This window comes from Prionailurus viverrinus, chromosome B3 (genome assembly GCF_022837055.1).
Source record: "Prionailurus viverrinus isolate Anna chromosome B3, UM_Priviv_1.0, whole genome shotgun sequence".
Taxonomy (NCBI): Eukaryota; Metazoa; Chordata; class Mammalia; order Carnivora; family Felidae; genus Prionailurus; species Prionailurus viverrinus.
In genome coordinates, this window is record NC_062566.1 from 13,191,455 (window position 1) to 13,212,502 (window position 21,048).

At 37.7% G+C, this 21,048-nt stretch overlaps 1 protein-coding gene across 5 annotated transcripts in view; it reads left to right on the forward strand.

Moving 5' to 3' along the window:
* Window positions 1–21,048, forward strand: part of LRRC28 (leucine rich repeat containing 28) — a 182,614-nt gene that overhangs the window by 106,052 nt on the left and 55,514 nt on the right. For 4 of the 5 annotated variants that reach the window (XM_047862309.1, XM_047862308.1, XM_047862311.1 and 1 more), the window contains one exon: window positions 16,863–17,069. The exons of the other annotated variant lie outside the window; for it this stretch is intronic. In XM_047862309.1, the coding sequence (XP_047718265.1) occupies window positions 16,863–17,069 (207 nt within the window). The remainder of the gene's footprint in view (window positions 1–16,862; window positions 17,070–21,048) is intronic. 5 annotated transcript variants of the gene reach the window in all.

Here is a 21,048-nt window from a genome sequence, read left to right on the forward strand (position 1 = left end):
AATAAATGGTATCCTATAATTTAGAAAAAGCAGTCTTACTTAATTAGGGTGTCCAGGAAGGCCATTGTGAAAATAACGATAGTGAAGTTCCAAAAGACAAGAATGCGCCCACAGTTTGAGGAGCTGGGCAAAGAGCATTCCTGGCAGAGGTAGTAGCCAATTCAAAGTCTCTGAGGGAAGAAGTAATTTTGACACTTTCTTCGGCCAGAAAGAAGGGCAGGGTAATTGGATTGTCGGAGGTGGATGAGAAAGTCAGGCCAGTACTGATCAGGGGGCCTCATCGCTAGTAACATGGTGTGTGAGACTTTATGCATGTACATTGGGAAGCCAGGGCAGAGTTTTGGACAGGGAAGGAACATGATTGGACTTACATTTTAATATCACTTTGGCTTCCCTTTAGAAAATGGGTGGGAAGAGGGCAGAATGGAAGCAAGAAGGAGGCTTTGGGGTGTGTTCAGGCAGGAAATGATAACAGTGCTGGGCTCAGTGTTTAACAGTGGAGGTAGAAAGAAGACATGCGGTGGGTGTTTTGCAGTGTGGCCTATCACTGTTACTCAGCAGCCTTTGTTGTCGGTCTCTGTGGAGGAAATGACAACTTCCAATGGTATTCCCAGATTTGGCCATTACCTAGTTCATAAAATATCCACAAAATAAAAGGCTTCATTATACACTTTGTTTTAGTAAAAAAATAATTTTAAAGGGTTTAAGGGTAAACTTTCTCTACCTGGACTGTGAACATGTTTTGGCCCACGTGTGGAAAGCAGGCCGTTTCTAGACAGGCTGCTTATTTGCGGAGTGATCGGTCTGGATTTAAAAAGACAACAATATTCAGCCTTGTAGAATTCTAATTCTCACGTCAGATAAGTGGGTTAAACTTCTTAAGGAAATATTAATTCAGATGTTTGTTATGACTTTAGAATAAATATAGGATTTGATCCCAGTTGTCACAAGTAATATCTAAGAGGTTGTATTGTTTGGTAATTGCTGTTAACCCAAGAAACCTGACATCTGTATGCTGTTGTTAGCCCTCCTTCAGAACAGACTGATAGGTCATTTGAATCTGAGTTGGCTTTCGTTTTTTTTATTTGACCAAGGGATGTAGTCCTGCCCATTTTCTTAAAGACCTCTCCCTCTTAAGAGCCCCTTTGGGTCTGTGTTAGACATAAGAAACACACAGACTGTGTTTGTAGTTGTTTCTGTGCCAAAAACTACATCAATTTAAAAATATTTATATTCAGGATTTACACTTAGATTATTATGTGGCATAATGAGCTGAAAATTATAAATATTGTTTTCTGCCATACATTATTAAATTATATAGGACATTGCACTTAATTACCTGAGGTACACATTCTATCTTTTTTTTTTACAGATGATTTTTTCGAAATATCAAACCAATGATCTAAATATTTGAGTAAATAACCCAAAGTTGCAGCTGATAAGTAATAGGATTATGTTTTGAACCTATATCGGCATATCAGAGTATGTATCTTCCACGGCCGAATCAAGAGGAAGAGAATGAATATAAAGAGAGATACTTACTGTATATAGAATGGAATTTGGCGTTGCGGTATTGTCTTTTATTTCTTGCTCTTCCTAACCCAGTGTGCTTTGGAGCTCAAATTAGAGCTGTTTCTAGTGGTACCGGAAAAAGCCAGTGCTTGAAAATACCAAGCCTTGTTATTGACTCTGTCTGTGGTCACTGGCTTGGCATGGAGTGGGTGGCTTCCTTCCCATTGCCTCTTAAATTTTAGGTTAGGTCAGTGTGTATCAGCAGAAGAGTGATGATTTAAAGGAGACTTAGCTGTTTTTTTCTTTTGAAATTGGCACTCTAATGTTTATTTTTTATTTTTTTATGCTTAGTGTAAGTAATTACTACGTGGCGATAACGAAATCATTTTCAGGATACTCTATAAGTAGCTGAAAAGTTTGAAGGTATTGTATATTTAGTATAAAAGTAAACAATATGACTGTGAAGGTAGGATTATTCTAGGTACATTAAAGAAATAAAGTATACACACAGATGTGTACACCCTGGGGAATGGTATGGCGACAGAGAGACCAGATGAAAAGAGCAGGATTCTACTAGTATTCTAGAAAGAATGCATTGTAACTCTACATCAGTCATACCACATTAATTTCAAGATAGCATAGCAGTAAATATTTTTGAAGGTGCTAACATTAAATCTATTAATGATTAATTATAGAACTGTTATTAAAAAGAAATGTAGTAATGCCATATTTTTAAAAAGACTTCAGAAAAATTCAAGGAACACATCATTAGATATAAAAACGGCTAAAGAACTGGGCAGCTCTTTCTGCCCAAAGGCCCTGTCCCCGTGCTTTATTAAACTTCATTTAAAAAAACTTTTTTAAATGTTATTTATTTAGGGGAGAGAGAGTGTGTGTGTGCAAGCAGGGGAGGGGCAGAGAGAGAGAGACAGAATCCAGAGTAGGCTCCAGGCTTTGAGCTGTCAGCACAGAGCCTGACACGGGGCTCGAACCCACCAGCCATGAGATTGTGACCTGAGCCAAAGTCAGACGCTTAACCAGCTGAGCCACCCAGGTGCCCCTTGTCCCCATGCTTTAATAAAATCACTGTTTTACACCAAAAAAAGAAAGAAAGAAAGAAAGAAAGAAAGAAAAAAAGAAAGAAAGAAAGAAAGAAAGAAAGAAAGAAAGAAAGAAAGAAAAATGGCTAAGGAACTAATTGAATTCTGTAAATTTTATACCCAGAATAATTATTCTGCTTCTTTCTAATGTCCAGAGAATCAATATATAGGATTTTTAAAATTTTGCCTTAATATACATTTTATTTTTAACTTTTAGAAAGAATTTTGTTTTTGAAAATAATGTGTCACTGTTTATTTTTTATTTTAACATACACAGAAATTTACCCTTTGGTTGTGTCATCACCACCATCATCAAACACAGACAAAATCCCAGTTATCCCCTGAGATTCTCCTGTGCCCCTTGTACACCAGCCTTCATCCATCCCATAGGACCTGTGTACTTTTATAAGTTTCATTATTTATTTTCTTCTGTTTGCTTTGGGTTTAGTTTTCACTTCTTTTTCTCATTTCTTAAGGTGGAAGTTTAGGTAAGGAGTTTGAAACTTTCTTTTCTGATATAGTCATTTAAGGCATTAAATTTTACACTAAGCACTTCCTTAACTGTATCCCATAAATTGTGATATGTTGCACTGTTTTCATTTCATCAAAATATTTTGTAATTTTCCTTATAATTTCTTTTATTTGTGGGTTGTTTAGAAGAGTGTTATTTAAATTTCCAAATAATGGGAATTTCTCAGACTTCTTCCTGGTACTGATTTCTAACTTAATTTCATTTTGTTTACAGAACATACTTTGTATGATTTCAACACCTTTAAATTTAAAAAAAAAATTTTTTTTATGCTTATTTTTGAGAGAGAGAGAGCATCAGCAGGGGAGGGGCAGAGAGAGAGGGAGACACAGAATCCAAAGCAGGCTCCAGTCTCTGAGCTGTCTGCATACAGCCTGATGTGGAGGTTGAACCCACAAACTGTGAGATCATGACCTGAGCTGAAGTCGGACGCTTAACTGACTGAGCCAGGCAGGTGCTCCTCATTTCAATACCTTTAAATATGAGACTTGTTTTTTGGTCGAGTGAATGGTCTTTACTGGAGAATGTACCATGTATACCTGAAAAGAAGGTATATTCTGCTGTAGTGTTGTGTAAATGTCAAATTAGGTCTATGGGTTGATAGTGTAGTATAAGTTTTATGCATCCTTGTTTATATTCTGTCTAGATGTTCTATCAGTTATTGAGAATAATGTATTAGAAGCTCTACTTTTCCTTTCTGTTCTGTCAGTTTTTGCTTTATGTATGTTTGGGTCTTTAGAGTCTATGTACTTATAAATTGTTATACATTCCAGAGGGACTAATCGTTTTATTGTCATGAAATGTTCCTATTTGTCTCTTAATAATATTTTTGCTTTAATGTCTTTTTTCTGATATGAATATAGCTAGTCTATTTCTCTTCTTGTTGTTTTTTGCATGGTTTATGTTTTTTTGCATCCGTTTTACTTTCAGCCTATTTGTAAAGTTAAATCTAAAGTGTGCTTCTTAAAGACAACATGGCGTTTCTTAGACCATCTGACATTCTTGTTAGATTGGGTTTTGTTTGTTGGCATTCACAGTAATTGTTGATAAGGATGTGTTTACATCATACATTTTGCTATTCGTATTCTACACAACTCATATCTATTATGTTCCTCTGTATCTCCTATATTGCCTTCTATTGACATTTTTTCATTTTTATTTGAGGTATAATTGCCATATAACATTATATTAGTTTCAAGTGTACAACATAATTATTTGATATTTGTGTATACTGCAAAATGATCACTGCAATAAGCCTAGGTAACATCCATCACTATAGTTATAAAAAATTTTTTTCTTGTGATGAGGACTTTTAAGATTTATTCTCTTACCAACTTCCTTTTTTTTTAATGTTTATTTATTTTTGAGAGAGAGAAAGAGACAGAGTGTGAGCAGGGGAGGGACTGAGAGAGAGGGAGACCCAGAATCCAAAGCAGGCTCCAGGCTCTGAGCTGTCAGCACAGCTGACACTCTGCGTGTGGCGCTGGAACTCATGAACCACGAGATCATGACCTGAGCTGAAGTCAGATGCTTAACCAACTGAGCCATCCAGGCACCCCATCTCTCTTACCAACTTTCAAATATGCAATATAGTATTACTAACTATAGTCATGAATACGGTACATTAAATCTGTATGACTTTATTTTATAACTGGAAATTTATACTTTTGACCCCCTTCTCCTATTTTGCCTGTCTGACCCCCACCCCCAGCAACCACTGTTCTGTTTTCTGTATCTATGAGCTTTTTTATTTTATTTTATTTTTTTTAACGTTTATTTATTTTTGAGACAGAGAGAGACAGAGCATGAATGGAGGAGGGGCAGAGAGAGAGGGAGACACAGAATCTGAAGCAGGCTCCAGATTCTGAGCCATCAGCACAGAGCCCGACACGGGGCTCGAACTCACGGACTGCGAGATCGTGACCTGAGCTGAAGTTGGACGCTTAACCGACTGAGCCACCCAGGCGCCCCTATGAGCTTTTTTTTAAGTTTCCACATATAAGTGGTATCATATGGTATTTGTCTCTCCCTTACTTATTTCACTTAGCATAATGCCCTCAAAGTCTATCATGTTGTCACAAATGGCAAGATTTCATTCTTTTTTATGGCTGAATAATATTCCATTACACATTTTCTTTATCCATTCATCCATCAATGGGTACTTAGGTTGTTTCTATATCTTGGCTATCACTGAAGTGAACAAGGAGGTGCATATATCCTTTTGAGTACATTTTTCTTTGGATAAATACTCATAAGTGGAATTGCTAGATCATATGGTAGTTCTATTTTTAATTTTTTGAGGAACCTCCATGCTATTTTCCGTAGTAGCTGCACCAATTTATCTTCTCAGCAACAATGCATGAGAGAGTCCCTTTTACTCCACATCCTCTCCAACACTTGTTATTTCTTGTCTTTTTTTATAATAGCCAATCTAACAGATATCAGATGGTATCACATTTGTGGTTTTGATTTGCATTTCCCTGATGATTAGTGATGCTAAGCATGTTTTCATACGTCTGCTGTCTTATCTGTATGTCTTCTTTGGAAAAATGTTTGTTCAAATCTGCCCATTTTTAAATTACATTGGGTCTTTTTTTGCTGTTGAGCTGTAGGAGTTACTTATTTGGGACATTAACCCCTTATCAGATATATAGTTTAGAAATATTTTTTTTCCCATTCATTGGGTTGCTTATTCATTCTGTTGATGGTTTCCTTTGCTGTGCAGAAGTTTTTTAGTTTGATGTAGTCCCACTTGGCTATTTTTGCTTTGGTTGCCTTAGCTTTTGGTGTCAGATTCAAAAAAAATCATCACCAGGACTGATCAAAGGAGCTTACTGCCTGTTTTCTTCTAGGAGTATGGTTTCAGGTCTTACATTCTTTTTTTTTTTTTTTTAATTTTTTTTTCAACATTTTTTATTTATTTTTGGGACAGAGAGAGACAAAGCATGAACGGGGGAGGGGCAGAGAGAGAGGGAGACACAGAATCGGAAACAGGCTCCAGGCTCCGAGCCATCAGCCCAGAGCCTGACGCGGGGCTCGAACTCACGGACCGCGAGATCGTGACCTGGCTGAAGTCGGACGCTTAACCGACTGCGCCACCCAGGCGCCCCAGGTCTTACATTCTTTAATCCATTTTGAGTTTATTTTTCTGTATGGTGTAAGATAGTTGCCCACTTTTGTTCTTTTAAATGTGGCTGTCCAGTTTTCTCAACACCATTTATTGAAGACACTTCTGTCCCCATTGTCTGTTCTTGACTCCTTTGTTGTAAATTAATTGACCACGTTTACTTCTGGGCTCTCTGTTCTGTTCCATGGATTTTTATGTCTATTTTATGCCAATATCATGCTTTTTGATTACTATCATTTGTAATATAGTTTGAAACCAGGGGGTGTGATACCTCCAACTTTGTTCTTTTTCAGGAATGCTCTGGCTATTTGGGGTTTTGTAGTTCCATACGAGTTTCAGGATTATATGTTCTATTTCTGTGAAGGATGCCATTGATATGGCATTGATAGGGTTTCCATTGAATCTGTAGATTGCTTTGGGTAGTATGGACATTTTAACAGTAGTCTTTAAATTCATGAGCACAGTATATCTTTCTATTTATTTGTATCTTCCTCAGTTTCTTTCATCAGTGTCTTATAGTTTTCAATGTACAGGTCTTTCACCTCCTTTGTTAAATTTATTTCTAGTTTTTTTTTCTTTTTGATGCAATTGGAAATGGAACTGTTTTTTAAATTTCTCTTTCTGATAGTTCATTATTAGTGTATTAAAATGCAACAGATTTTTATATATTGATTTTGTAAGCTATAACTTTATTGAATTTGTTTATTAGTTTAACAGTTTTTTGGTAGAGTCATTAGAATGTTCTCTATATAATGTCATCTGAAGTAGTGACAGTTGTACTTCTTTCTTTCCAGTTGGGATGCTTTTTTGTTTCTTTTTCTTGCTTAATCGATCTTACTAGGATTTCCAATACTATGTTAATAAAAGTGTTAAGAGTGGGCATTCTTGTCTTTTCCTCATCTTAGAGGAAAAGCTTTCAGCTTTTCACCATTGAGTATGATGTTAGCTGTGGGCATCATATATGACCTTTAATATGTTGAGGTAAATTTCCTCTGTGCCCTGTTTTTTGAAAGTTTTATTATGAAACAGTGTTGAATTTTGTCAAATGCTTTTTCTGCATCTATTGAGATGATCATATGATTTTTATCCTTTATTTGGTTAATGTGGTGTTATTACATTGATTTGAGGATATTGAACTATCCTTACATCCCTGGGATTAGTGCCCATTTGATCATGGTATATGATCCTTTTATGTATTGTTGAACTCAGGTTGCTAATATTTTGTTGAGAATTTTTGTGTTGTTTTTCAGGAATATTGGCTAGTAATTTTCTTTTCTTGGAGCATTTCTGGTTTTGGTATCTCAAGGTAATGCTGGCCCCATAAAATGAGTTTTGAAGCGCTCTCTCCTCTTCTATTCTTTGGAAGAGTTTGAGAAGGATTGCTGTTAATTTTTCTTGGAATATTTGGTAGAATCATCAGGAAAGCCATCTGGTCCTGAACCTTTGTTGGGAAGTTTTTGATTATTGATTCAATCTCCTTACTAGTAAATGGTCTGTTCAGATCTTTTGTTTCTTCATGATTCATTCTTGGTAGGTTGTATTTTTCTAGGAATTTATCCATTTCTTCTAAATTGTCACATTTGTTGGTATATTATTGTTCTTAGTAGTCTCGTGTGATCCTTTGTATTTTTGTGGTATCAGTTGTAAGTCTCCTCTTTTATTTCTAATTAGAGTCCTCTTGTTTTTTCTTGGTGAGTCTACCTAAAGGCTTGACCATTTTGTTTATTGTTTCAAAGAACCAGCTCCTAGTTTGATTAATCTTTTCTATTTCTTTTATTTGTGCTCTGATCTTTATTATTTCCTTGTTTCTGTTAACTTTGGGCTTTATTTGTTTTTCTTTTTCTAGTTCCTTAAGATATAAAATTAAATTGCTGGAGTTTTTCTGGTTTCTTGATGTTGGAATTTTTTTGCTATGAATATTCCTCTTAGAACTGCTTTTGCTGTACCTCATATAAGTTTCAGTATATTTTATTTCCATTTTCATTTGTCTCAAGGCTTTTTAAAAAGTTTTCTCTTGATTTCTTCTTTGGCTCATTGGTTTTTCAGTAGCATGTTGTTTAATTTCCACATATTTGTGAATTTTCTAGTTTTCTTATAATTGGTTTTTAGGTGTTGTGTGTGTGTGTGTGTGTGTGTGTGTGTGTGTGTGTGTGTGACTTCATCATACTTTCCTTCTTTGAACTTGTTATTTTTAGTTCTTTTTTTTATTTTTTAAAGTTAGTTCTAGCCCAGTGTGGGACTTGAACTCATAACCCCAAGATCAAGAGTCGCCTGCTCTACCAATTAAGCCAGCCAGGTGCCATTCTTTTTAGTTCTTTCAATATATTTATTACAGCTGGTTTGAAGTCATTGTCTGCTACATTCAACATCTGGATCCACTTAGAATCATTTTCTGTTTATTAATGTTTTCCTGTGTATGGGTTATATTTTCTTGTCTTATTGCATATTTTGTAATTTAAAAAAAAATTTTTTTAACATTTATTTATTTTTGAGACAGAGAGAGACAGAGCATGAACGGGGGAGGGTCAGAGAGAGAGGGAAACACAGAATCCGAAACAGGCTCCAGGCTCTGAGTGGTCAGCACAGAGCCTGACGCGGGGCTTGAACTCACAGACCGCGAGATCACGACCTGAGCCGAAGTCAGACGCTTAACCGACTGAGCCACCCAGGCGACCCACATATTTTGTAATTTTTAATGGACACTTTAAATAATGTAGTAACTCTGGATTCTGATTTTTTTTTTTTACTACATGAGGATTATTGCTATTTCTGTGTACCAATTTGATATTCATAGTAATTTGCCTGGACTAAAAATATGAAATCCATTTCCCCTACAGTGTGTGACCACTGATTTCTCTGTTTTTTTTTTTTCCTTTTTGTTTTAGTTTTAAGACTAACTTATTAGGATTTGATCTATGTAGCTTGGTGGTTGAACACCTTGAGCTAGTAAGACTTCTATTCTCTGTCAGTGGATCTGTGTGGGGATTCAGAAACCCATTTAACATTTAGGCAGTTTCCAGATGTACCCTATTATTTTCTGTTGGGCTCTCTCTTTTCTCCCATGTGCATGCTTGCAAATTCTCTGTAGACCTAGAATTTGTAAATCACTTGAACCCTGTCTGGTGTTCCCTGTGTTTGCTCATGACTTCCTCTCAGTGTGGTATATGTGGAGAGTCTGTCAAATTTCTTCCTGTTTCATATCCCATACCTCCTTGTTAAATGGCCTATCTGCCCAATTTAGTGCTTGCCTCAACCAAGAACATCCCTCAGCCTCATAAAATCATTGGCCTCCCATGTTCACTTGTGACCAAGATTATGACAAATTATTAAGCACAGTAGGTTTTTCACTTTTCATTTCAAATCATGTCAGCCCCCTCCAGCAGTGAAACTGCTGGTTGTTTGTACTCTGCCCTGCCATATTAGAACTATTGTACCAACCAAGCTGGGTGGAGTGATAGGAGCCACCCCAAGGAAGCATCCCACATATTTCCACTCTTTTTATTGGAAGTGCTGTCATTTTTCATGAATAAGTGCTTCTCCATTTGTTGAAAACTTTTGGTCAGTTTCCAGAGTACTGAAATGGTTGCTTTTGATAGTTTATAGTTACTTCTTTTTAGGAGAAGATTTGGCAACCTTCTCACTCCATCCTACTGGAAGGCCCAGCTTTTTTTTTTCTTTTTGGTTGTTGTTTGCATGATACATGTTTTTATCACTTTATATTTAATCTTTGTATTTATATTTAAAATGGATTCCTTTTAGGGGCTCCTGGATAACTCAGTCAGTTGAGCATCCAACTCTTGATTTTGGCTCAGGTCATGATCCCAGGATCATGGGATCAAGCCCCATGTTAGGCTCTGCACTGAGCATGGAGCCTGCTTTAGATTCTCTCTCCTCTCTCTCTCTGCCTCCCTCTTCCTCCACCCCTCTGCCTCACTCACACACACTCTCTCTCTCTAAAATAAAAAAATAAATTTAAAAAATGGATTCCTTCTATACTAAGATCTTGTACTTCAATCCAATCCGGTAGTCTCTTTGAGTTGGTGTCCTCATGATATTTGCTTTTTTTTTAGTTTTTCATTTATTTCTTCTTTAATTTCCTGGTCAACCCATTCATTCTTTACTAGATATTCTTTAACCTCCACGTATTTTATTTTTTTCTTGTGGTTGATTTCAAATTTCATGGCATTGTGATCTGAAAATATGCATGGTATGATCTTGATCTTTTTGTACTTGTTGAGGGCCAATTTTTTTAAAAATATTTTATTTATTTTTGAGAGTGAGAGAGACAGAGCACGAGCCGGGAAGGGGCAGAGAGAGTTGAGGACACAGAATCCGAAGCAGGCTCCAGGCTCTGAGCTGTCAGCACAGAGCCTGATGTGGGGCTCAAGCTCATGAACCGTGAGATCATGACCTGAGCCAAAGTCGGCCACTTAACCGACTGAGGTTGAGGGCTAATTTTTGACCCCATATGTGTTCTATTCTAGTGAATGTTTCTTTGTTTTTTGTTTTTGTTTTTGTTTTAAAATATAATTTATTGTCAAGTTAGCTAACATACAGCGTGTACAGTGTGCTCTTTGGTTTTGGGAGTAGATTGCCGTGATTCATTGCTTACATAAAACACCCAGTGCTCATCCCAAGAAGTGCCCATCACCCATTTTCTCAATGTCCATCACCCATTTACCCCCTCCCCCTCCCATTAACCCTCAGTTTGTTTTCTGTATTTAAGAGTCTCTTATGGTTTGCCTCCCTCTCTGTTTGAAACTATTTTTTTCCCCTTTCCTTACCCAGTGGTCGAGAATGTTTTGTGTGTGCTTGAAAAGAATGTATATTCTGTTGCTTTAGGATGAAATGTTCTGAATATATTTGTTAAGTCCATCCAGTCCACTGTGTCATTCAAAACCATTGTTTTCTTGTTGATTTTCTGCTTAGAAGATCAGTCCATTGCTGTAAGTGAGGTAATAAGGCCTCCTAGTATTATGGTATTATTATCAATGAGTTCATGTTTATTATTAATTTTTTTATATATTTGGGTACTCCAAAGTTGGGGGCATACATAGTTACAACTGTTAGATCTTCTTGATGGATAACCCCCTTAATTAGGATATAATGCCCTTATTTATCTCTTGTTACAGTCTTTGTTTTAAAATCTGGTTTGTTGGTTTTTTATTTAAGTAATCTCTACATCCCATGTGGTGCTTGAACTCACAACTCTAAGAGCAAGAGTCATGTGCTCCTCTGACTGAGCCAGCCAGGCGCCCCTGGGCTATTTCCTTTTAATGTTATTATTGACCTCTTTAGATTTAGGCCTACCATTTTATTATTAGTTTTCTGTTTGTAACCTCTAGTTTTGTTTCTTTATTCCCTCTTTCCTGCCTTTCCTGTTGTTTAAATATGTTTTAGTATTCTATTTTAATTCATTTATTAGTTTTATAGGTTTATCTCTTTTAAAATTTATTTTATTTTTGGCTTATTGCATTAGAAGTCACATTATACATATCTTTCAAAATCTTTGTGGAAACTCCTTTTGCTTTCCTCCACTGACCTTTGTGTTATACTTATCAGAAGTAGTACATCTTCATACATTGAAAATCATACCAGGTAATGCTTTGTTTTTTGCCTTCAGCAGTCATGCATATCTTAAAGAACTTAAAAGAAGAAAAGTAAGTAAGTAGTCTATTAGATTACTCAGTTATAATAACTCTTAAATTTGAAGGCATAATGGCTAAAACTTAGAAAATTTGATGAAAGACCTAAATTTATAGGCTTAAAAAGCTCAGCTAAGGGGGCCTGGCTGGCTCCATTGGTAGAGCATGTAACTCTTGATCTTGGGGTTGTGAGTTCAAGTCCCAAATTGAGTGTCGAGTTTACTTAAAAAACTCAGCTGTGACCCCAACTAGGATAAATCCAAAGAAAGTCATGTACAGATATAGTCAGTCTGTTAATGACTAAAGTCAAAGAACACATCTTGAAAGTACTTAAAGAAATGATTCAAGTACCTGTGGGGTTTTCCTTGGACACTATGGAAGCTAGAGGACAGTGGAACATTTTTAAAGATGTACTGAGAGAAACAAATGGCCAACCTAGAATTCTATATCTAATGAAAATAATCTTTAGGAAATTACAGTGATAATGACACTTCCAGATAAAGGAGAACTAAGAGAAGTTGTTGTCAGCATACCTGCTCTACAAGAAACACTAAGTTTTTCAGTCTGACTGAACTGATAAAAGCAGGAATCTCAGATTTTCAGGAATGAAGGAAGAGCAGCAGAGTTACTTAAGAGCATCCTATTGTCCTGGCCTCAGTGTAATCTTCCGACTTGACCACATTTGCTAGATTTATATTTGGCTGACAGTTGCCTAGTTTTTAGCTTGAGTCCACACTTACGATTCTGTTTCTTTATTTCTCCTGAAGTGTTGCTATCCCCAGGCTTATTTCTTGTTTCTTTTGTGTAAGTTAGAATCTTAAGGGCACCTGGGTGGCTCAGTCAGTTAAGTGTCCCACTTCAGCTCAGGTCATGATCTCATGGTTCATGAGTTTGAGTCCCACATTGAGCTCTACATGGACAGCGCAAAGCCTGCCTTAGATTCTCTCTCTCTCTCTCTCTCTCTCTCTCTCTCTCCCTCTCTCTCAAAATAAATACATAAACTTAAAAAATGTTAAATTCTCAGATTGTTTGACTCCATTACTTTCTAAAAATGTATTTTCTGTTGGCTGAGCTTAAGCAAGTATATTTTTTAATCAATTATTGAAGTTAAGATAACCATGTGTAGTTTTAGATTTATGTCCTGGTATAAAATGGTCATGAAAATCAGGCTTAATTGAGTCTGCCTAGAAGCTATTTAATTTTATTTCTCTTCCTCACATACTTTCATAGTATGACAAAATAATTTTCCAAACACATTATACATAGTACTCAACTCAGTACTTCAGTTGAAATAATAGTTTGAGTTTTTTGCAACAGTTTGAAAGGCCTAAATAATAAGCTACTAAGAATAACGTCCTTTTGTTGTATTTGTTCATTTAATATATGCAGTCCTGCATGTTTCAGATTTAATAAAATGCTTTTTATTCATCTCATATAGGAAGTAAGAAATGTCAGCTTTTCGTATCCTTCCAGTTCCTTAGTCCTTTGACCTTTGGTACTGACAGTATTGTGTTTCCCTTTTTTTTTGTCAGAAATGTTATTAATTTTAGTATCTGAAATATGTGTGCATGTCTGAAAAAGCAGAGTATAAATATTGATCTGTTACCACTGTAAAAAGTAAATCATCACGTTATGGAAAATTTTAAATCATAATCACGTATTATTTCCCCATCTCACAATACAATAAGGCAGTGATGAATCAAAATGGTGGATAATTGCAAGCCTTCATAATTTTTGCAGCCACATCAAAATACTTTTTTACAACTTTAATTATTTTGGAAATAATGATTAAAATAATTTATTTTGCTTGCTCCCTTGTGATTTTTGATAGATTTTTCAAATTTCTTTAAATACATGGTTTAATAGATGCTGCAGTTCAAAAGTATTGGTATAATTTTAGTCTTTTCATAAAAAATAAAGTTTTTGACATTGGCATCACCATACTTAGAGTGTAGTAATCTAGAAACGCTAAAATTATCCTTGACCAGTTTTTATTTCACTATTTTCTGTTTCTAATCAAGCATACTTGATGCTTTTCTTAAAATGTTTCTGGAATTCTTTGAATTTGTCACGCTGCCTCTGTTCTCATCAAATGTCTACTTGTTTTCTCAGCCTAGAATCTCTTTCCATTCCATTGCTTTTTATATATCCATCATTCTAGTTTTTTCAAAAGAGTGCTGTTCGTCTTCAAGAATCTTCAGGAAATGTCGTGTTCTCACTACAGTAAACCCAAGCTTCTCTACCCACTATTCATTACTACTCATGCCTCCATGAAGCCTTTCGCATTGAACTTATTTCCTACTCTTCTCCCATAGATATTTGTTAGGTTCCAAATGGCCCATTGTGTGTGCTGTATTTGTTATTTCACTTCCATGCCTTTCCAGATCTTTCAGTCCCACCCCCGCCCCCTGCTGGGAATGCTATATCCATTTTTCTTTTCACCTATTCAAGTTGTTGTCTCCTCCAGGCTTTGCAAAAGCTTCTCCAGCCCCTCATCTACCTCCTCTTTCTCTGACCTCCTATCATGCATTGTCTTTTATACGTAATGCAATTCTCAGTGGTGGAGACCTGGTCTCTTTTTTCTCTGACGCCTTGCCCCGTGGTGTGTAGCTGATTGGTTGTATTTCCATCCCATTTCACTCCTATAATCACTTTATAAAGTGATGTCAGGAAAGCTTCTTGGTGCTATTTATTCAATTCTAGAACATAATGATTCTTCCCTCAACTTCCTCACCCCATACTACCCAAATCAGAAGCATTTTTTGGTGTGAATTAGGTAGGTAGATAGGCAGATATACCTAAATGAAATGCTGTGCTAATGGAAACAAGAATGAAATTGACTCCTGTGTGCACCAGTTTGGTTCAAATAGAACAAAACTCCAATTAAGCATCACAGACTGTTCCCTGAATCCTCCCTGCCCTTTTGCAAATGCATGCGTTGTCCAGTATTAGGGAAATTGTGGAATAAAGTATGAATTCCCTAGCATAAATCCCTTGTAATATAAAAATAACTAGAAATTAATACATTTTGTACTAGTACTATTTTTTATTAAAAATAGTTACTAAAAATACTCCAGGTAGCCATCTCTAACAAAGACTGACCAACTTTTTCCGTAAATGGCAAGATAGTAAATATTTTTAAGCTTTGCAGGCCACATACAGTCTCTGCCATGTATTCTTTTTTGCCTTCGTTGGGTTTTTCTTGCCACCTTTTATTATTTATTTATATTTCTATCTATCTATTTATTTGTTGAGAAAGAGAGAGAGAGAGCAAGAGAGTGAGCATGTGCAAGTAGGGGAGGGACAGAGGCAGGAGGGAGAGAATCCCAAGTAGTCTCCATGCTGAGCACAGAGCCCGATTGTGGGGCTCAATCCCATGACCGTGGGATCATGATTGCAGCTGAATATAAGAATCAGACACTTAACAGACTAAGCCACCCAAGCACCCCAGTCACCTTTTAAAAATATAAAAACTTGGGTGTCTGGGTGGCTTAGTCCATTAAGCATCCAACTCTTGAATTTGGCTCAGATCATGATCCTAGGGTTGTGGGATTGAGTCCTGCATTGGGCTCTGCACTGAGCATGGAGCCTGCTTAAGATTCTCTCTCTCTCTCTCTCTCTCTCTCTCTCTCTCTCTCTCTGCCCCTTTCCCCCTGTTGGTGTTCTCTCTGTGTCTAAAATTTAAAAAATAATAATAAAAACAAAATGTAGAAGCCAGTTTTAGCTTGCAAGCAGTACAGAAGTGCACCATGGGCCAGAGTTTGCCGATGAGCCCTAGTTTGCCAACCCCTGGTCTGTAGCAGTAAGAAAAGGTAATCTGTATAACTGGGCATCCAAGAGGGTAGAAGACTTTCTGTCCAGTAGAGAAGACATTGCTAATACTAACCCTAGCCCTGAACAAACTGGGATGTGCCCAATGGGGTGCAGTAAAGTAGCAGGAAACCTTAGCAGGTAAGCAGGAAACTTTACCCTGAGAGGACTGACTCCTGGAACAGTGTCAGGGTTAGAGAAGGCCAAGAGATGGCCACTGAGGTCTTCAACTTGGAAGTTCATGATGAGGAAGAAGTAGACTTGCCCTACACAGGGCTTCCTGTAGAGGCTTGAGTGGATTGTGCTGTCCTGACAGAATAAATGTCCTTTCCTTAGAGATCGCTTAGCAGAACTTACCCTGCCCAGAGAGGCTTGGGGGTGGTTTTAACTGAGAAGGACAAAGTACCTTGTAACAACCTCCCAACCTTCAGACTTGGCATAATTGTACTCCCCATGGAACAGATTACAATTATGGGTATTGACAATGAGGACATATTGAAGTAAATGGAAGGACTTCATTTGGGTGGAATTAAAATAAATCTTCATAGGATGTGTACACTTTGAGTGGGTTTGTAATAAAGAACCACATGCTTGGACAATATCTAAAAATGTTACCTACCGATAATTTAATCTTATTATATTCTTCACCATGGTGAAAATTTCCACAAGACATCCTAATTTTTTGTCCAAAAGTTTTTCTGTTTAGTTCATATGAACAAGATACGCTCCCTGGGATACTATATATTTTTAAGTCTCCTACTGTTTACTTAGATAGAAGTCACAAATGTAGCAAAGTCACTTCACCTTGAAGTGACTGTAACTGTTCTTTTCCCACACTAGCAACAACTTTCGATTTCATCAAGAAGCAGAAGCCCTAGTGACAGACTTCTGGCTCATGTTCACTACCTTGTATCTCTCCCCTTTCCAAGCTAGCCCTCTTTTCCATTAAGAAAAAAACGTTGGCAGGCTAATTTAAAGACACCTACCTCTGTTGGATTATTTGCATACTTCAGCATTCATGTTTCTGGAAATCATGGCAGCTACTGATTTTATTTGTTTGAACTGTTACAGTATTGATTCATTTTATTCACTTAATTTAATCAGAATGCGATTTATCTTAATTTTGATTTTGGTTGTAGAGGTTGGCGATTTGAAGGAGCTGCAGACACTAGACATTTCTACCAATCGTTTGCTAACTTTACCCGAGAGGCTTCACCTGTGCCTTTCTCTGCAGTACCTCACTGTGGACCGAAATCGTCTATGGTGTGTGCCCCGTCATCTCTGCCAGCTGCCCAGCCTCAATGAGCTCTCCATGGCTGGAAACCGTCTTGCGTTTTTGCCACTTGGTAAGTGATCATGTTTGGATGGCAAAGCCAAAGAATAGGATGGAAAGCCTTTGCTTCCTTGACTAGTAAGGATAAGGTGGTTTCCTTCATTCTGTTCGCCTTGAATATTGCCTCTCTGAATCCATTTTTGTAGTGAACAAAGCATCATTCATTCCCAGTTGACCAAAAATGTTTATTTCAGATAGGGACCTCATATTTGATAACAATCTGTGCTGAAATGTTGTTTAGACACAAAACCTATGTGACAGGAGAGGATTTGCTCTGAAAGAGGAATTAAAACATATGTGTTTGTATTATACATTTAAGACCATAAAATTAACAGAGGATATTGAGCAATCTGGAAGGATAGCTACTGGTACAAAGATACCTGTTTAGACGTTGAATTCAATGTAAAACAATGTGTATTGGATTAGAATGATTAGAATTGCCAGACTACACAATTTTTAAAACTTTAAAATTGCCTGAACTGCCTGCTGTGCTAGAAATGTCACACTGGCTAACAAATAATATATGATGCACTGTAGATTTCCGTAGCTGGCCCATTTTAATATTACAATACATTTATTTTCACTGAGAATTGTATTTTGTTAGCTTGTAAGAAACAAAGTTGCCATTTAAAAAAAAATTAAAATATGAGCCCCCGTAGAACCCTAAGCCACCACAGTAAGCCTCCTATGATCTTACTCATAAAAGCATTTTTTATAATGAATAATTTATGCCTCATGGCAGTGGAGTATATCATTTACTAGCCCCTGAAAGGAAATATTGCCACCATAATACAGTACATGGGGCACCCGGGTGGCTCAGTTGGTTAAGCATACGACTTCAGCTCAGGTCACGATCTCAGTGTTCATGAGTTTGAGCCCTGCGTTGGGTTCTGTGCTGACAGTTCAGAGCCTGGAGCCTGCTTCAGATTCTGTGTGTCCCTTTCTCTCTGCCCCTTTCTCACTTGCTCTCTGTCTCTCTATCTCAAAAATAAATAAACGTTTAAAAATAATAATAAAAAAATACAGTACACATACTATTTTCAATTAAAAATAACTGGGAAACATGAAAATCAATTTGAATAATAACAAATAATTATCCACTTTAAGAAGATTACTTTTCCATAAATATAAATAAATTCTATACTTAGAAAATTAACAAGATGAAATAAAGCCATTTCAGAAGCCAGTTACATTTCTAAGAAATCAGAGCTTTCTTTCAAGTGAAAAATATCACAGGGCTCTCGGGTGGCTCAGTTGGTTGAACGTCTGACTCTTGATTTCAGCTCAGGTCATGATCTCACAGTTGTGAGATTGAGCCCTGTGTTGGGCTCTATGCTGACAGTGCAGAGCCTGCTTGGGGTTCTCTCTCTCCCTCTCCCTCTCCCCTGCTCATTCTTTCTCTCTCTTTCTCTCTTTCTCAAAATAAATAAACTTAAATCAAGTGAGGGGGGACCTGGGTGGCTTAGTCTCATGGTTCATGAGATTGGCACTGACAGTGCAGAGCCTGCTTGGGGTTCTCTCTCTCTCCCTCTCTCTCTGCCCCTCCCCTGCTCACACTGTGTCTGTCTCTCTCAAAATAAATAAATAAACTTAAAAAAAATTTTTTTTAAAATCAAGTGAGAAAAATACTAAATATAAAGAGATTAAAAAACTAAATGTACCTGCTGCATGAACCACAGGTTATAAAACAATTACAGTGGTCAGGTACCAAGCTACAAATCCAAAAATCCGAGTTCTAACCTGGTACCACCACTCCATGGTGCATGACCTGGAGTAAATCACTGAAACTTTTCTGAGCTTCATTTACCATATCTGTAAACCAGAAATAATAGCATTTATCCTGTTTACTTTAGAGTTATTTTGAAGTTGAATAAGATAGTTCATGTATAAGAGCTATAAAGTGGTATACAAATGCAGATGACTCAAAAGAGAAGGTACAACTTGTAGATTACCATATCCTGCCTTTTAAAAGTTCTGTCCTCAGGAGCCTGGGTGGCGCAGTTGCTTGGGTATCTGACTCTTGATCTCAGCCCAGGTCTTGATCTCAGGGTCGTGAATTCAAGCCCTGTGTTGGGTTTCACGCTGAGCAGGAAGCCTTCTTTAAAGAAAAATAAAAACAAAAGTTTTGTCCTCCTTCTCATATCAAGACCCTTTGTAGTAACCACCCAGACTTGTATTTACCACTTCCTAAGAGCTGCTGCCTATACCAACGCTAACTCCCTACCAAGTGATTGCTAGGACGGTAGGGTCAGTGCTGATAAATCAATTGAGGAAAGGAGTGTGGGAGGGAAGTGAAGGATGTGATGATTTGATTTGTGTGGTGTAGAACTCAGTGGTATAACATCAGCCCTCGGGGTAAAGGTGGAAATTCCATTAGAAGCAACCATGGTTTGGGGCGCCTGGGTGGCGCAGTCGGTTAAGCGTCCGGCTTCAGCCAGGTCACGATCTCGCGGTCTGTGAGTTCGAGCCCCACGTCAGGCTCTGGGCTGATGGCTCAGAGCCTGGAGCCTGTTTCCGATTCTGTGTCTCCCTCTCTCTCTGCCCCTCCCCCGTTCGTGCTCTCTCTCTGTCCCAAAAATAAATAAACGTTGAAAAAAAAAATTAAAAAAAAAAAAAAAGAAGCAACCATGGTTTGACTCTCTGGTGTAACCAGAAACAGATTAGCTTGTTAAATCTGAAGTTGCCCATACTATTGTTGGTAGGATTATTATTACTGTCATTGTTACCACTGACCACATATATAAGGAGTGTTTCCATGAGTAATGCTACTGCAAGTATTTGTAAGAACAATCATGTATTGAATTAGGGATTCTGTTAGGCACGGTACAGAGGCTCTCTAATTTAATTATTACAGAACCTATTGTTCTGTTATACAAAACCTATTGACAACTTAACTTTACAGATGAGGAAATTGAGGTTCAGAGAAGTTAAGTAACCCACCCAGAATCAGCTAGTGAGCTAGTGAGAGACAGAATTGAGTTGCAAACTCTGTCTGATTCTCATCTCCACATTCTTTCCACTTTGACAAGCTATCTCCACATTCCAGGCATGATCCCTCTGCTAGGGGACTTCACTTGGGAATATGGCCACTTCCAATGCCAAATTTGGGCAGCTATTTTGGACTCATACACTCCTATGGAAATGCTAGCGGGCCCTATTCAGTCTCTGTCTATTTGCTGCCAGAAGGTGTAGCTTTGTCTCACCTGCCCACTCTGGACATCAACCGGGTGCTCCCAGTTACTTGTTTCTAATCTGTCTTTAGCAGATCCTGTAGTAAGAAGAATCTTCAGCTTAGGCCAAAGACCAGAGTTTATCTAGCTCTCCGTTGGTGTTAGCCACTCTTCTTACTTTGCCTGGCCCCTCCCACCTCGGTGGAGTTCTTGATTCCTTCATTTTGAAGTTGTGCTGCTAACAACTTGATTTCCTTGTCGTCTTCTTTCTTCCATCACATATGCTTTGTCTCAAGTCTGAACCATTCACCCAACAACTGGCCCCATCCTGCCTCTGGCTCTGATCTGCAGCCCTGTTTTCATGTCTGATACCAGAGGTACACTGACCAGAATGCCATCCAGCTCTGGACCCCTGATTCAGCCTAGAAGCCCGTATACAATTGGACTTTTTAAACTAAATGAAATCTTGTTTACCAGTCTTTAGCCTTTGGGGGCCTTCTCAAGTGCAGCCAGTCTCCTTTGTCTTGCCTGTTCTACCTTGCTCACTGAGGCTTGTCCAACCATGGCACCTTATTATGCTGGTCATTTGCCACTCATTCTTACCTGTCGTTTTAGCAGTGGCACAGCCAAACGTGTGTTGTGGTGGTGGCAGTGGTGTTGGGTGTTGGGATAAAAGAGAAGCCAAGGGAACTTGACCACTGTGAGTGTTTGTGGTGCCGAGGAGTGGCGCTGTCTTTCAGGCTGCATGTTACAGCAGCGGATGGCAGGAGTGGCAGTGGCTGGTACACGGTGATAGAAGTGGTCGTTGGGTAGAAGACACAG